The sequence below is a fragment of the Polyodon spathula genome, chromosome 44 (assembly GCF_017654505.1).
Source record: "Polyodon spathula isolate WHYD16114869_AA chromosome 44, ASM1765450v1, whole genome shotgun sequence".
Lineage (NCBI taxonomy): Eukaryota > Metazoa > Chordata > Actinopteri > Acipenseriformes > Polyodontidae > Polyodon > Polyodon spathula.
Genome location: NC_054577.1, coordinates 816793 through 835486, shown reverse-complemented (window position 1 = coordinate 835486; position 18694 = coordinate 816793). Strand labels below are relative to the sequence as shown.

The 18694-nt window shown below is 37.2% G+C and overlaps 1 long non-coding RNA gene and 1 gene segment (V, D, J or C); both read right to left on the bottom strand.

Moving 5' to 3' along the window:
* LOC121305605 overlaps positions 1-14106 on the bottom strand; it is a gene marked incomplete at its 5' end in the record, with an annotated part of 31366 nt that extends 17260 nt beyond the window's left edge. Inside the window, 2 exon segments of the C gene segment in view lie at positions 4875-5066; positions 13947-14106. Of these exon segments, the coding sequence occupies positions 4875-5066; positions 13947-14106 (352 nt within the window).
* On the bottom strand, positions 1420-2271 carry LOC121305613. Its single transcript, XR_005948102.1, has 2 exons — positions 2166-2271; positions 1420-1680 (listed from the first exon to the last, which is right to left on the bottom strand). It is a non-coding gene; the product is annotated as an uncharacterized LOC121305613 (long non-coding RNA).
* Positions 14107-18694: the final 4588 nt, after the last annotated feature.

Here is an 18694-nt window from a genome sequence, read left to right as displayed (position 1 = left end):
CTATGGGTTAGTATCTTCACTGGGTGCATTTTTACCTTGATAAGTGTTTCAGGGGGACAGTTAATAGTTACACTCAAGTGTATCAGATGCGCCTGCAGGTTAGAGCTCTTTTATACAGTACATTTGTTCAGATAACCATTGATAGTTCATGCCCATTCCAAGTTTCCCTTTAAGTAGTTCATTATAAAGTAGGGGGTTGCCCTGCCTTGACTGAACATAAACAGCACCACTCATTTAAAAAGCTCCACTCACAAGAGCTCCACTCATAAAAGCACTCGACTCATTCAGCAAGGAGAACCCTCCATCAAACAACGCATTGCCGTGGGTTGGGAATTGTATGTCTGATGCAATTCTTGCTTCAAGAAGTTCATATCATGTGAGCTGGTAAGAGGAAGCACTGCAGTGAAAGGCAAACACACCTGTACTGGCTGTCCTGCGGAGCACAGCCACACACCAGCTCTGTGACATTGTGTTCAAGCAGAGCTTAAAAAATGACGATGTTATTATGTGAGACTGCATGTGTACAACACTAATATGAATATGGAATAGTTATGAAGAAATATAGACTATTTAATGAGAAAAAAACAATACATACCTTACAGTTACTGAGGCCAACATCAATATTCCACACACACACACACAGGGCATCAAAAGAAACTTATCACTATTATAACACATTTATTCATTTATTTTTGAAAAAATAAGGTATATACACGATGGACATTGATGAAATGTTTTTGCTTTCTTTGTAATCATGCGATCATTCATCCTTGACCACGACGCGCCTGAGTGACTGTGCCTGAAGCATATGCACTTAATCACCTCATTAGTGACACACTTGATTGGGATGCGGAGCGATTTCAGCTGTTGAATTGCAAGCCTGAATAAAAGCAATAAAGAAAATCACAGAAAAAAAAACAAAACAACATGCCACGTCTGTCGAGAGAGCAGCGCCTTCGTGCGATCGGCATGTTGGAGGCTGGACTGGGGCAGCGGGGCTGTGGCTCGCCGTCTCGGGCGCTCACAGCCAGCGATTTCAAACCTGGCGAGACGGTATAACCAGACACACTCTGTTAATGACGGGCCACCAACCGGGAGATCAAGAGTCACAACACCAGTCCGAGATGGACAGATCATTCTGCAGCATCTCCGTGATGGCCATTGTTAATCAGCACAATAAAAAGTCACTGCCCCTGCTCTGAAACAGAGCTTGGCCTTTTTCAATCACATCTAGTGAATTTTATCGAAATATAAGTGACAGTTGATGCTCAGTATATATATATATATATCTGTATATATATATATATATTTCTGTGGTTTGGATATTAAGACACAATTCTGGATCATTTCAAAATGTTTAAACTCTAAAATATCAACACATTACACAAGTACAGTAGAAAACAAATGACAGCAAAATGATTTCATTAAGTAAGTTTATTAGGCTGTAAAGTAGGCACGCTTGAAAATTGAAACCCAACTGCAAAACTAACACGTGCTCTTATTGTATTCATTTCTACTAATTACTCAAACATATTCTGAAGCATACATGTAACTAAGTTAAAGACGTATTAAGAAAATCTAAAGCTGAAGTCATCAAAAAAGCCATCAAAGAATCATTCCGTCTCTTGTGTTGAGCTGCTCTCCCCTCTCTCAGTTGCAGCGTTTGCTTGAAGAATTAGGCTGCAGGAGACAGAGAAAGGTGAGAACATTGCAACACAGCTGCATCTTAACCAGTTCTTCTATGCAATGATCATGTAGCAGGTCTGGATACTGCAGGGAGTCAAGAACAGAACGTATAATAGAAGGAGTGTTTCCATATAAAGTATTCTATTCCTCTCGAATGTCCTACAACTATGACTATAAGTAGATCATATTAATTTCCCTCAGTGAACTGTGAGACGCACAGCTGTACTAATTCAAGCTGTGTGTTTAATGTAGGCAGAGACCTTTACAGTGATTTATACTCAAAACTTCCGATACAAAAACAGGTTTCAAACGTTAAGTTGATTGTGTGATTCCTTCAGCGCTCTTACTAGGTGAGACACAGACCCAGCAGGACACGTTCTGATATATAAGAAGTTTAATCCAAGCACAATTTTGGGTTTGGTTTTTCAAACTCTGTCTGGTGAACTAGGTTAATTGTAAAAACAATAAGCCACACTTACCCTCAGTTTCCACACAAGGAATGTCATAAACAGCCCATACATTAAACTTTTTACAACCAACAGCAAGAACGAAAACTGGGCAGTCAATGATTCATTCCGACTTAGAGCTGCAAAAGAAAAAGATAAAAACGAAACTTTAAGAAATGCTACAGTGTATATTGGATCAGGTCTCTTTATTGTATGTATTATACAAATATTATACTTCCTATTTTAGTAGGATTTTAATACAGAATACACAACAAAAATGCCATGATGTCCTTATAAGCATTTAGTATAATTCAGAAAGGAGAAACGGGAGATTATACAAGATTCATCGTAGGTCTGAATTAAACAATCATTCTAACTCATGATTCTAACATAATGTTCTAACATAATGGCTATACAACAGATCACAGCAAAGCCAGCTGCAGCATATTCACTGTGCAAGTTACATTTTGTAATCTCTTGGCTTTGCTATACTGTACTATTGAACACAACTACAACGTCTGATTTAAATAGCTGAGGTAAAAATAGTCAAGTAGGTGGGAGTTGTGACTGTAGGGGTTAAAGGCTTTACTCCAGTCTTCAATTAACTACTGGCAGGCTTGAGTGGATAGAGGCCCAGAGACAGACTGCAGTTCAAAAAAAATAACTATTTTATTATAAATAAACAAAAATAAAGTGCACAAGGGCAAAAAACAGCTACTCAAACACAAATAAAGCAAAAACAAAACTCACAAAAATAAAGTTTCCAGGCTGGGCAATGCCTTCACTGGATTTAGAAAATTCAAAAACCACAAAACAAACACCAACCTGCTTCCTCAGCTCCCTCCTCCCAAATGAGAAGCAGAGGCCTCCTTTTATATGAGGTGGCTGGGCGCTGATTGATCGTTAATCAACCTAATCAACTAATCAACCCCAGCCACCTGAATCAATAAACCCAGGCAGGTAGGGGAAGTTAACCCCATCCTTGCCAATTTTAGGGCAGACTTTGCTCTGGAATGTGCAACTCGTCGACTCTCAGTCTCTGAAACTGCATGCTTCATAATGACTGCACGATCACATGACATGCCCCCCCCCCCCTATCAGTCTGTGAAACTGCATGCTTCATAATGACTTGTTTGTTCTTAGTTTTGTCAAACTAGCAGAGCGGTTAATCAAAGACTGCAGGTTTGAAAAGAAATCCTTATTTTAAAACTGCTTGGAATGTGCAACTCGTCGACTCTCAGTCTCTGAAACTGCATGCTTCATAATGACTGCACGATCACATGACATGCGACTAGTTGACTATCAGTCTGTGAAACTGCATGCTTCATAATGACTGCACGATCACATGACATGCGACTAGTTGACTATCAGTCTGTGAAACTGCATGCTTCATAATGACTGCACGATCACATGACATGCGACTAGTTGACTATCAGTCTGTGAAACTGCATGCTTCATAATGACTGCACGATCACATGACATGCGACTAGTTGACTATCAGTCTGTGAAACTGCATGCTTCATAATGACTGCACGATCACATGACATGCGACTAGTTGACTATCAGTCTGTGAAACTGCATGCTTCATAATGACTGCACGATCACATGACATGCGACTAGTTGACTATCAGTCTGTGAAACTGCATGCTTCATAATGACTGCACGATCACATGACATGCGACTAGTTGACTATCAGTCTGTGAAACTGCATGCTTCATAATGACTGCACGATCACATGACATGCGACTAGTTGACTATCAGTCTGTGAGATCCACTATCACTTTACTATTCCAGTAAATGGTAAGTTGACTATTAGCTGCTTTCCCTACTGTTAAGCAGATGGGGCAGTTTTAGCGGAAATATCACAGCAAACAGTGATCTGAAACCATGCCTGTATAACCCAGTCCAGTGCAGGTGATAGTTTTGAAGTAAAAGCTTAATAAAGTTAACTGTTTATTATGAGTATCAAAACTGTAAAATAGACTGTAAAGGGAATTTTTATTGTATTTTACAATTCGCACCCCGAACAACATCTTATTAGCAAAAGTCTACTATAGTAAAAAGAAATATATATATATATATATATATATATATATATATATATATATATATATATATACGCCCTTCAGTTACACGCCGCAATAGGACATTACTATATGATTAAATCATTGTTAACAAAGTCATGCCGCATCCTGTAATGAAAGAGATAAATATCATTGTTAAATGGGTTTGTTAAAGTGATTTTTACATTTTCCATTGCTAGAGTGGTGTTTTCTGTACCACACTTTAAAAGCGCATTCGCAAAACTCTCAAAAGGAAAGACATCACACTTCTAGTGCCCCAATCATCGCCTCTTCTGTGCCACTTCTGTTTATTGTCCAGCACTTTTTTTTTTTCTGCACTACGTTCGTATAATCACGAACTCAGGAACGCGTTTTGAAAATCAACATTTCAAAATCCTTTTTCTTGCCTAGAATTAGAACGGAGAAAAATCTTTAATCCCCCCCCCACCCCCTCACCCCCTCCCAAAATTGAATTTGGTTTTACACGGTTAATGGCCGCTAGACTTGCAGAAAGCTTTAATAAACCCACCTTCCTTTCCAGAAATGTGTTTTTCATGAGTTACAGATTCGGAACCATTTCCCTTGTAGAACTTTGCAGAGCAGGCGAAGCTGTTCTCAGGGTTAAACCATTCTCTCGGAGTCAGTCTTAGTCGGCTGCTGATGCTGTATGTGTTCTCGCTTTTGTCCTTGGTTGCATGATCGTCTGTTTTAACCCCGTTCTCTCTGTCCTTGCCATTGATCTTCCAGGTGATATGAATGTGGTCCGGGTAGAAACCAGTGGCCAGACACACCAGGGTCACCCTCTTCTTCTTCACAGTCTCTTCCTTCGACGGCTCGAGGATGTGAAGATTCGGTTCAGAAATATTATGCTCTGATAAAGAGAAATGAGAGTAGAATTCAACACATTGGCGAAGACAATTACATTATACAATATCAAATTCAACAACAGCATCTGTATTGCAGGTTTTATTTTAAGTAATCCATATTGTTACCAGTTACTAGTGTCATTTATTACTGGTTAAATGTACAGTTACAAATAGTTTACATTATAGAGATTTTTTTTTTTTTCGGTTCGGTCAGGCTGAAATATTCTCTGAAGATCCAGAAATCAAATCCACCCGTTCTCTCCTCTGATGCCATTTTCTAGCAAGATGCAAGATGCAAGATGCAAGATGCAAGATGCAAGATGCAAGATGCAAGATGCAAGATGCAAGATGCAAGATGCAAGTCTCATTTCCTTCATATAAGGATTGGCTTGCTCTGTCAAAGCAGTTTCTAATGTCCATGTTATTGATTATCTGTAGTTTTATTTTTAAATGCAACTAAAAGTAACTAGCTTATTTTTTCATATTATTTGTTTATTTAACAGACACCTTTGTCCAAGGCAACTTACAGAGACTAGGGTGTGTGAGCCATGCATCAGCTGCAGAGTCACTTACAACAACGTCTCACCCGAAAGACGCAGCACAAGGAGGTTCAATGGCTGAGCTGGGATTTAAACTGGGGACCTCCTGGTTACAAGCCCTTTTCTTAAACACTGGACCCTTTTTAAAAATGTAGTCCTTTACCACATTTAGAAAGGAATCATTACAGTTACAAGCTACTTCAAACTACTCGGAGTACAGCAATGTTACACACCTACATAGAATCCTGTTTTTGGCTTCATTATTCTTTTTGCATGTGTTTGTATTTGGAATATTTTACAATAAACCTTATTTTAGTAATGAATTGATTCTTTTTTTTTTTAATAATTCACATTAATATTGTAAAAGCACTTATTAAACATTCATTTTCGCCAGTTTAAAAATATCTTCCCTGGTACGCTATAGCTCTGTTTAAAAGTGCACTCCTTGGATATGTCTTACTAGTAGGTAAAAGGGGTGTTAATAGTTTAGACATTTAAACGTCAACTTATATCTCAAAGCAGCCTCTACAGATACACATGCCCACCCTCATTCCTGAAGAAAGCAGCACAATGCAGCTGGAACATGGTCTTTTAACCTGTTATCCTGTCCCATTCCCAGCACAGAACAATCTTCCTTCCACATCCTACCCAGTTCTGGGTTTATACTCAATCAAGTTCAGAGTGTAAGTAGACTAATTCAGTAAACATTAACAACTAATCCCATAGACAAGTACTATTACATCCAACTGCAGAGCATTCATCTTCCAATACATGCATACCCATTTCACACAGATCATGCACGTTAGAACGAAAGAATATTCAGACCACTACCGTAAGGTGCAATAGCCCCAGTTTAATATAAGATAATACCTGTGTGGGGTTTATCCTATTTCCAAGCAGTCCTGGGTTCTCAAACTCTGTGATGTCTGTTATACTATGATGCTTCCCTACATATGCCATTTTATTATCAATTATAAAGACGGACCGTGAACCGCAATTCAATATAAAACGTCTTAGCTTCAGAATCGTGTTAGTTGCCCCAGGTGACATGTGTAGGTAGGGGAAGACGCACCTGAATTAATAGTTGATTTCTCAAGATGTATAAGAGTGAATGTACATGGATAGAGTTGCATAGAGAACCTCCTCTGAGTAGAACAAGGTTACAAGGTAACTACTTTGCACCTGCAAGGATTTCTGAGTGCTTGTTTTTCTTCTTTTCTATAAAAGCTTGTGACTTTTTTTTTTTTACTTTCTAACAATTTACCATGCTAAATTTGCACCTTTCTCATGATTACACCTTGCATTTACCAGTTTACCACAGCTTTTTAAATATGCTTTACCGTATCTTTCTGTGCTTTACCAAGCTTGCTGATGCTCTACCATGCTTTCACTGTGCTTTATTCCACTTTGCTAGGCTTGTCCTCGATTGATTTGAGAATGTGGTGAGGGGAACACGCACAACTGCAGACCGTTCCAAGTAAACTTTTTCCCAAAACGCAGAAAGAGACAGACTCCCTGGATATTAATTTGATCGTTCGCAAGCCCACATTAGGTTGTTTATGATGTTAGACAAACACACTTATAGTTGTGTTCAATATCTTCATATTACCCACACACTTTTAGGAATTTAAGAAAGGGTATTGTTTTATAGTTTATGGGTAGCCAAGAAGATAATCTTTTCTTCTTTATAAATACATACAGCATTTTAAAAGCTGAACATTTCCATTACATCTTTTTTATTATTATTATTATTATTATTATTATTATTATTATTATTATTATTCATTAATTTATTAATTTATAATTTTTTTAAAACAATTTTCTAGACAGTAGTTTTTGATGGTAATATGAGGTTCATTAAAAATTGTGCGATGTCAAGTTTTAACTGGACACCCCTCACTCAACAAACAAAACAAAACGATGCTAAAGTTAACGGATGGTTTCTGCTATTTTATGAACTGCTAGCATTAAATTACCACACACATTATCATATGTTTTCTTCACCCGCTACGAAGGGCACAGATATTTACATTTACAAAAATCCTATGATCTACAAGTTGTTTTGTTTTTTTTAATTTTCTTTCTACTCACCTAGAACTGTGAGTTTGGTGCCTCCACCAAAGTACTGCACACCTGCAGAACACTGTGCTGAGCGACTGGGAAAAAACTTCCTTTCCGAGATCTGGTTAATTTATGCTTTTGTTTTTATCAGTTTGCCAGTTGTTTCCTTACTTAAAACGATCAGACAGATCTTAAAGAATCCCATCGATTCAGCCTTGACAACTTGGCTCCGTTCCACTAATTAATTTCCAACTGTGTTCTCTGGTTCTGGTAACTGTGCTTAAAATACTTCAAAGTGATCATGCAGAAATAGAAAACAGAATGTGGAAGAACATTAAAGTAGCTTCTCAAAACTATTTTCTCCAAACTCATTAAAACATTTTTCTATAAAACACCAATTACTAAAACTAATAAATCTAGAATATACATTTAGAAGCCTGTGCATTGAACATCTGAGATGTTTATTTGAGCAGCTCTGAGAGTCTATCCCAGTGTCTTAGCGTTTGTTTTAGACAGTTTTTTTTTTTAAGTATTATTGCAATCACTTTCCCACTGAACTGAATACAAGTGTGCTGTGAAATATTGTATTAATTAAATTTATGGATGTCCAAGATCGATGTAGGAATTTGGGTCTTAATTTACCGATGTGTCAAACTGCAACACTGACATTTGAAAACACTATATTTTAGTCTGGGTCTACAATAAAAAACACATTATCAAATGACCTAGAAAGAAAACATCTTTCCATTATGAATATTAATAATTTCAAAATAACAACTGGCCTATACCCGCATGCTGGCAAGGCTTGAGGAGGCTCCCTATAGAATAGAATCCCTTACCAAGAGCAACGAGTCTGGCAGTGACTCTAAAGCACTGTGGTTTGCCCACACCATGGCATTGAAACACAGCGCTACACAAACATTGAATTATACAGCATTATTTCATTTGGTGTCTCTCATAGCAGCAACATTGTACTGACAAATCAATCCTTAAGATGCAGTGAGCATTATATATTGTACAAGAGTATTATCTTCTTACCTAATACAGTTAGTTTAGTTCCTGTGCCAAACTCCAAGGGTGAAGCGTTAGAACACAGCAGTGAAAGACTTTAACAAAACCAGTTCCTGTGTCTAAGCTATTACAGGCTGAAGCTCTGCTATTGTCAATCTTTGCAGCTAATGTTTCTTACCCAGAACAGTCAGCTTTGTTCCTTTGCCAAAGTACTGGGGTGAATTTGCAGAACACAATGCTGCACGACTTTGACAAAACTAACACCAGTAAAAGAGCACCAACAATCTTGAAGACTGCAAACTGTACAGTATGTTATGAATGTGAAGATGATACCATGTTTCTGAATTCTTACCAAATACTGTCAGCTTGGTCCCATTGCCAAAGTACTGAGTATATGAACCAGAACACACTGCTCTGACTGTGTAAGAAAACTAGAGAAACATGATTCGCTATCCTCGCTGTAGAGCTTCAGAAAGAAACTGACAAATATTGAAATGCGATTGACAGGGGGATCTATTCACAAAACTGTTTTAAGGAATTTATCTTATGAACCTTGACATTTATAAAAACATCTATGAAATATAAATGTGTCACCCAAGGTTTTTAGGATCATTAACAAGGCACAGCAGTTTATTACAATGCGATGTAATGACAGCTTCATATCAAGCTGTATATTTATGAAAGGGCTCAGCTCAACAGTGCCAGCATTGTAATTTCATTCCTGGAATTCCAGCAGGCTTTGTCCCATGTTCTTGAGTTTAAAGATCTGATATGCGTGATTATAAACAATCTATAAACATGTTATTAATGATGCAATTATAGAGCAGGTCTGTCTGCCTGTCTGTCTGTCTCACTAATTGTGTGGGGTTGCTTTGTTATTGCAATACAGTTATTATAAAGTTTTGCCGTTATTTATTTATTTATTTATTTTTGCTATTGTTTATAACCACTTAGAACCAATCCCTAAACTAATGTGTTACCCGTGTTCATATAGGCATGTAGGCTGGTTTCACAGACCCTGATTAGCACTATTTAAGATAACATTATGTAGACCAAGATTATGTAGGACTACCTTAAGATAACATTATGTAGACCAAGATTAGCAATCAGACATTTCTGATATGGTTGCTAACACATGAATAGAAACGTTATTCATTGTTAATAAGAGACGTTTCTTTTTAGTGAACAAGCCCTCTCAAAAGCACACTTAGCCGTGATGCCATGCAACTGGCATGTGGTGCAAAGACTAAATCACTCAGATCATTGACTTTCAAGGTGGTCTCTTACCTAAAACAGTTAGTCTGGTGCCATCCCCGAAGTACTGTTCACTGTTACTACACACCTTCTCCCAGCTATAGCAAAACCACCAACTGCAGGTGCACTTCATCTACAGTAACCAGCCTAGATACTTAGAAATGAACAAACTAAACCCTTTGACAATCTAAATTAACATAAGAGATATGTATTTTTATTAATGTGCTTAAACACTAACACGAGCCACACAGAAGATGCAGAATTATCATCCATATTTATTTAACACACATGTCTGTCTGACAACCAGAATACAGAACGATGCCGTGTACTTTCTCTATAAAACACAGTTTTGCTTAAGCCTGTGTGCAGCTAATGTACCCTGGGGCTAACTGTTTTAAACACTACATTTCCATCAGGTTTCACAGACCCTGATTAGCACTGATCTTGGACTTCCTAATGTTATCTTGGGTAAAGCTGTCCAAGATTAGTGCTAATTGGGGTCTGTGTAACCTGCAATGCATGCAAACCTGTATAGTAAGTTAGCTGTTTTGTAAATATCAGACTGCAATAACAGAGTTCTCTATTAACTGACAATGTTTGCAAGTGCACTAAACGCTACAGCATGCCGTTCACTTGAACTAGAATGATAGACTATAACCTGACTACATTAAATACAGCATCTACTATTCTGCTCAACAAAGTGTGCCAGAGACAGGAATTAATCAGTCAACTAGTCTGTCTGGAATGAAGTACTTCTGCTAAAATATGTTCATCATTCTTACCTAGCACTGTGAGTTTGGTTCCTTTTCCGAAGTAAGCTGGCTGTGTGTTCACACTGTTTGGCAGCTTCAGTAAAACTGTCTTCCCTCATCGGACACAGATGGGCTTTGGGCTGACTGCCACAGCTAGCGTTGTGTATATTTAGAAACAAGATTATGTGTACAGTGCGGTACAATATTTTACACAATCGTTTGGAATTGGTCTGTCATCAATTCGGTGAATATTTGTTCTGTTTTCTTACCTAGAACTGTGAGTTTAGTCCCATTGCCAAAGTAAGGCAGGTTGAGATTCACACTGTTTCACAGCTAAAGAAAAACTACCATCCCCCATTCTAAATAAACGAGAGGCAAATCAAAATAAAAACTCAGTATTTTAGACATTAATTAGCTTGCTTTTAAAAGGGACAAACTAGCATTCCCCTTTTAAAATACACACAACTGGAATCTGGACTTTCCCAGTGTTGTAATTGTTTATTATACCAAGATCATAAAACTCGAACTTGAATTGCCCTTATTGTAACATAAAAATAAATTTAAAAAATGCCATTTCTATAGTTTAAAAATTCAAGTAACTTACCAAGAACTCTTAACCTGGTGTTAAAAGACTCTCAGATATCTGTGTTTAAAGATATTTACTGTATTATCCTAAATAATTGGACGGGATATAGACAGATAAGCTAGGAAAAGCATTAACTTCCTTCAGTTCCCATGTAGACCAGTGAGCCAAATCACGATGCTTCTCACTGTACACAAATTTCCTTAATAATTGAATCTTGAAATCCCATTCCATCCATTTTCTTACCCAGAACTGTGAGTTTGCTCCCTTCTCCAAAGAAAGCTTGTTCAGCATTCACACTGTTTGACAGTTACAGAAAAAGCTAGGCTCACCCATGAAATAGCAAGGGGGCTTGGGCATAATGCCAGGGAACCTTTGCTCTGCTTTAATTGAGTTTTTACCCTGCTTGATAAATTCCAGTGCCATGGTACAGTGAAAACCGTGTAACAGAGTCACTGGTCAACTGAATACATTGTAGTGAAAAAATGACATTCCCTTGTTAACAATACAGCCTCTTAATGTGATCAAAATGAAGGTGCACCAACATTATCACATTAAGAGTTTTCACTGTAAAAGCAAAGTCCAACTATCGTAAAGAACTGTGGAACACAGGCAACAGTATCACAGCAATAGTAGCACAAGCAGACCGTGGTAACAAATTGGATGCTTGTGCAAATTCACAAAATAGCTTTCATTGTGTTTATCCAGGAGCCTCTCTGACTAAAGTACAGCATTTCAAAAGATCTTGAATTTAATCGGTTTCTTACCAAGAACTGTGAGTCTGGTTCCTTTTCCAAAGTAAGCTGGGGTGTTTGTGTCACACCGTTTTACAGCTACAGAAAAACTGCCATTAAACACGGTTGGGGTTTGGGCTGACTGCCAAGGCAAACTTTCAAAGAGCTTTTACCCTTCATGGAGGTTTTTAGAGTGTTTGCAGTGCAGGCAAAGTGCAGTAAAGGACTGTGAAAGGATATGCAAATAAAGAACATGGTATATGCGTTGTATATGTGTTAACTGGAGAAGTAGAAACGCAATAAATTCTGTGACAACCGTTTCAAGTCTTTCTCATTTCCTTCAATCATTGAGAAAACCTTCTAGTGGAAACGTGTGTCATGAATAGATTCCATTTCTTTTAGTATTTGTAAATGTTCCACTATTGAATGTAAAACCAGATTCCATTACAAGTTGTAATAATCAACTCAACTAACTTTCATTGCTCAACCAATTCCTAGCCTGGCCAGGCAGTTATAACTAATGGCTACAGGGGCTTCTCTTATTGGTTAGTGGTAAGTTGATAGGACTTCTCAACCAATCCTCAACCTTAAACTTAACTATTGTTATGCCATCCATTGAGTAAATATGTTTTTTACAGGAATCCCTCTAGTAAAAATAAAATATTTAAATTAATTTTGTTTTAAATTAGAAACATATTGAATTTGTTTCTTACCGAGAACTGTGAGTTTGGTTCCTTTTCCAAAGTAAGCTGGCAGGTTGTTGTTCACGCTGGTTCAGAGCTACAGAAAAACTGCCTTGCCCATTAAACACAGGTGGGGGTCTGTGCTGCCTGTCATGTCAATCTTTAGTAGAGCATTATGCATGTGAATATCTACAAACAACAGTCTCTTATGTGTACAGTACTGTAATTTACATAATAGATTGACATTGATCTGTCATGGGTTAAATGGATATCTGTTTTCTTACCCAGGACTGTGAGTTTCGTTCCTTCACCAAAGTAAGCTTGGCCAAGGTTCACAGCTACAGAGAAACTGCCTTCCCCCACAAAACCCATCTGAGCTACAGCCTGACTGACAAGGCACATTGTAATAGAGTTTTCAACCTTCATAGATGCTTGTTGTCCTATATTGATACCATTGTAAAAGTACAGTATAGCAAAGCAAGGGCTATATTCTTTAAGAACACAAGAACATTTGCAACTTTGTCATCCAATTCCTATAGCTTGTTGATGTCAAAAGTCAGATCTTAAAGGATCCAAGTGATTAAACATCAACAACATGACTACCCATTCCATCCCCTCACCACTCTCTGTGTGGAGAAGAGTCTCCTTCAACAACATGACTAGGGAACCCATTCCATCCCCTCACCACTCTTCGTGTGAAGAAGAGTCTCCTTCAACAACATGACTAGGTAACCCATCCCATCCCCTCACCACTCTCTGTGTGAAGAAGAGTCTCCTTCAGCAACATGACTAGGTAACCCGTTCCATCCCCTCACCACTCTCTGTGTGAAGAAGAGTCTCCTTCAGCAACAGGACTAGGTAACCTATTCCATCCCCTCACCACTCTCTGTGTGAAGAAGAGTCTCCTTCAGCAACATGACTAGGTAACCCATTCTTTCCTTGTAATTGAACGCAAAGCTAATTACCCCAAGCAAACATTTCATGGAGGGGATTGCAAGTTGTTTTCTACTGATTTTGAAATTGTTCTTTGGAAATGAAGATTTGGAGCAAATAGCTTTGAGAATTTTGCTTAAAGTCGGGTGTGGTAAAGACTGATAAAAAAACAAACCCTGACATAGTAAGGTAAACAAAAATGACCATTGCATGTGCACAGTATTTTAATAAATTCAGTTCTTGTAGGAACACATATCACCCTTCTTTATGTTTTAAGATCTAGTCTAGTAACAATTTAATCCTGTATTATTAAGAGATTTGTTTCAATTTCTTACCTAGCACTGTGAGTTTGGTGCCATTTCCGAAGTAAGCTGGGTTATTGTTCACACTGTTTGACAGCTGCAGTAAAACTGCCTTCCCAACCAGACACAGATGGGCTTTGGGCTGAGGGCCAAGGCAGACTTTAGAAGCTTTTGTGGTATAGCAGTACCATGTTTAAAGCTTCTATATACTGTAATAGTATGCTTTTGAATAGCCACACATGATATTGTGGGGTATCTAGGGACCCCTCTGAATAAAAGTACAATACTTTACATACACGCTTAAAATTAAAAGGTTCCTTTACTGTGTTCTTACCTAGAACTGTGAGTTTGGTTCCTTCTCCAAAGTAAGCCTGTTGGTTGAAACTCACACTGCTTCACAGCCGCAGAAAAAACTGCCTTTGCCCGTTAACGACAGGAAGGCTTTGAGCTGACTGCTGACTGCAATACATCTTTTTTGTGAATTCATTTACAGTTCTATTAGGCTTAGGGTTAGAACTATTGTTGAATTATTTTTTAATTTGATTATTTCTTTACACTCAATCACATGGTAAGGCCACTTAGTAAAATTCGAAAGCTGTTGTATACCCTTAAATATTTCACTGTTGTTTTATGTTAGAGAGTGAAGTGGATATTTATCATAGTGTCAACAGCACCAAACGGAATTGTGGAATAACATTAGCTTATGGTCATAAAAGTACTTCTTACCTAAAACTCTCAGCTTGGTGCCATTTCCAAATGTAGCTGGAGTGGTTTGAGCACAGCATGAAAACAACGTCTTAAAAACAAAGCAGCTCTACCTAACAACACACCTCCTTCACTACAGACTGCAGGCTGGAAAAACCACAAGATACCAAGTCAAGCAGACAAATGTTTCAGCTAATGACATGAGGTCAAACTAGAAACATTTCAGCCACTGCATTCATCAGCTCAACAGAGGTGTAACTAGAAGAAATTAAGAAAGGAGACTTTTATATAGCTTGGTGTTAAGAATGTTAAACACATTCAATCTTCTTTTATATAGCAATATATTTAATGGTAGCTCTTAAAAAAAATATTTTCAAAAATCATAGTAACTTACGAAGAACTGTTAGTTTTGTGCCCTCACCTAAGTGTGCTTGGAGGTCAGTGCAGTGCTCAAGTGTCCTATCAAATACCGGGGCACTAGACAGCAGCCATAGGTGTTTTATACTGAAAACAGTGGGTACATGCACTACCTTAGAAATCATGATGTGCTTTTCCACGTGTTTATAATTTTACTTTTTTAATTTTAATTTTTAATTTTTATTTTACTGCGCAGAATGCTTGGTAACACTTTATATTAAGGTGCTGCTTATTAATGTTTTATAAATGTACAATACATGCTTAATAACTATGTTATAGAGTATTAATAAAACATTATAGATGATCTATAACCATGCAATAGCCCTAGAAGGAATTACAATTAAACGTCCCAAAGTAGAATAGGTGGCTGAAAACAATTCCCTTTATAAATCTGGAATTTTGCCTATGGTTATTGCATGGTTATAAACCATCTATAATGTTTTATTAACACTCTATAACAAAGTTACTAAGCCTATATTATACATTTATAAAACATTTCTAAAACATTAATAACGTCTTCTTCGTACAGCACATTAACTGTTCTTCATCATTTGAAATAACTAATGAAGGAACTAGCTGAAACATGTGTGTGTACTTGACCTGGTTTCTCCATAGTCTTGCTCCTCAAAATGATCTCGTCTTTTTCAGTGAGAAAATGCTTGTGTTGAAATGTCTGTCTAGAAGACTAAGATATTTCATTAGTTTTGCTCAGACTGTTTAAGAGACTACTTAAGACTAAAGTGAATAAGGACCGGTGAGCTCAGACAGATATTGCTTTGTGTTTCTTACCTAGAACTGCGAGTTTGGTTCCTTTTCCAAATTGAGCTGGGTCGTAATTGTTCACATTGTTTGACAGCTGGGAGAAAACTACCTTTGCTTATAGAAAGGGTGCGTGGCTGTCTGCCAGACACACATACAGCACACACAAAGGAAATCTCTATCACCACATGCACAGCTACAGTTAATCAGAATGTAACCACTAAGTCATTACAACTGAATACATTCAAATCCAAACCTAGCATTCATCACAAACTCATCATGAGTTCATCAAAAGCAGTGTTGTTGTTGGGGTTCTTAATTTAACAATGGCTGAATCTGTTCCACTGTATTTAATGCACTATTTCATGTATTGTGCTGCTATCATGTATTCTGCTCTTTCCACTGTATTTAATGCACTATTTCATGTATTGTGCTGCTATCATGTATTCTGCTCTTTCCACTGTATTTAATGCACTATTTCATGTATTCTGCTGCTATCCTGTATTCTGCTCTTTCCACTGTATTTAATGCACTATTTCATGTATTCTGCTGCTATCCTGTATTCTGCACTTTCCACTGTATATCATGTATGATGCATTTCTCTGTATTTGAAGTATTATGGATTTTCTTGTATTTACTGCATCTTTTAAAGCCCTTTGTGATGGTGCTCCACTATGAAGGGCGCTACATAAAATAAAATTGATTGATTGATTAATTATGAATTCATATTTAATTTGTGTGAATTAAATAAATAACTAATGTGTGTGAATTTTCAATAGTAATTCCACTGAGCCTTTTGGAACATAAACAAAATTACCTAAAATTATTTATATCTCCTTCAGACACTGCGTGTATAATTGCACCGTGTTACATTTCCAATCTATGTATCTATTTTATAATGCATATATAGATATATATATATATATATATATATATATATATATATATATATATATATATATATATATATATATATATATGGCAGGGCAATTTCATTTTTCTGAGCAGTATTACGTTCATTTTTAATACATTACCAATAACTGTTAGTTATTGTAATCTTGGAGGTTAGCACAGTGCTCTCAACATTGCACAATAATTCATGCTTATTTCATATAAATTCAATATGAGTTTACTCACTGAGTAGGCAATGTGTATGAATGCATATGTAATTGCATAGTTTTTTTTAACATATACAGTTACCTATATTTCTCGGAGTGATATTAGCTTGTTGCAAATCTGTTTTCTTACCCAAGACTGTGGGTTTGGTGGTGTTTCCAAATGCAGGCTGAGTGCTTGAGCACAGCGACAAACAGCTGACATTAAAACATGGAGCTCTACCTAAAAACAGACCTGCTGGACTGCAGACTGAAGATCAGTCGAATCAGACAGGAGGCAAGAAGAGACGGTTTTCAAATGTATACAAAGGCTGGGCAATTGTACTCAGCCGTCAATACAACCTGTCTACATTACATTACGAATTTGCAAGTGAACTGAGTCTGCATCTGTCTTATCGTTCATAGACATCTGTTTCTGTGCTTGATGAGAATATCAGGATTTCAGAAGTCAGTCAATGCGTTCTAAATTTCTTTTCTTGAGGTAAAACCATCAGCTGAAATGCTGGTCTGTTTGATTCACTTTCTTCTAGTTTCAATAACACCGACGAAGGCACTAGCTGAAACGATAGTCTGCCTGACTTTGTTTCTCATTGTTTTACCCCAGAAACTATAATTATTTACCAAGAACTGTTAGCTGCCTTTAATCATACTGTGTTTTAAAATACTGAAATCTTGTAAAGTATAACAGACATAAGAGACATTTTTACAAAAATAGCACGATTCTTACCGAGAACAGTCAACCTGGTCCCATCACCAAAGAAAGCTTCCCTCTCAGCGCTAGCAGAGTGCTGAGGCCTCATTCAAAATACACTGTACAGGACAAGGCATTCTGTCTCTAGGGATAATTAGACTCATTCAACCTCACTCACTGGACCCAGCGAAACAGACAACGTAGTTCAATGAAAGACAGTTTTCAGATACGTTCAGGCATTAGTGTTGCTGTTTGACCAGTTTTATGAACTAAAATGCCTTGAGGTAAAAATATCATGCCGCTTTCATATCCTCCTCAGAGCACATTTTGATTACAGAACAAAGAAGGGAAATTTAAGACAGATAAAATTTCTTACCTAGAACTGTAAGCTTGGTACCTGGACCAAAGAAAGCTTGGTTGGCACCGCTGGCACACTGGTACAGTCCTCAAACAAAATTCACTTGAAAGAACGTCAGAATTAGCTACTTTTATTCTGCAAGTAGTACACACAATTACGAGTTAAAAAAAACCAAACTCCTACACTATGCTAAATTAAATGTTTCTGAGGTTTGTTTATTTTTTATTGCTTCTTTAGTAAGTAGTATTTTATCTTTCTGAAAAGAATTTAGAGAATCTAGACCTAAATATTTAAAACAAAGAAAACGTTCAATTACAATTACACTGTTCCGCTATAACTGCAGTCATTTGTCGTGATCTGAACTAGGTCGGTTTGTATTGTAAAAACAATACTGACTTACCAAGAACTGTTAGTTTTGTGCTTTGCCCAAAGCAATACTGGGTGTTGGCACAGTGGTGAGTGATCATGCCGTTTAAAAACTCAGAATTACAGAATTTATAAAGACAAGTCGTTTCTTACCTATATCTGTTATTTTAGTGCCTTCGCCAAAGAATGCTTGCCCAGCACTAGTTTGACAGTGATACTTTGTTTCAGTATAACTGCAGTTATCTAGACAACTACTTACCAAGAACTGTAGCAAGGAATATCATTCAGCTTCAAACTCTCTTGTTGGAGTTAATGTTGTTAAAATATTGCAGAAGAAGTATGTATTTCCTTACCTAGAACTGTCAGTTTG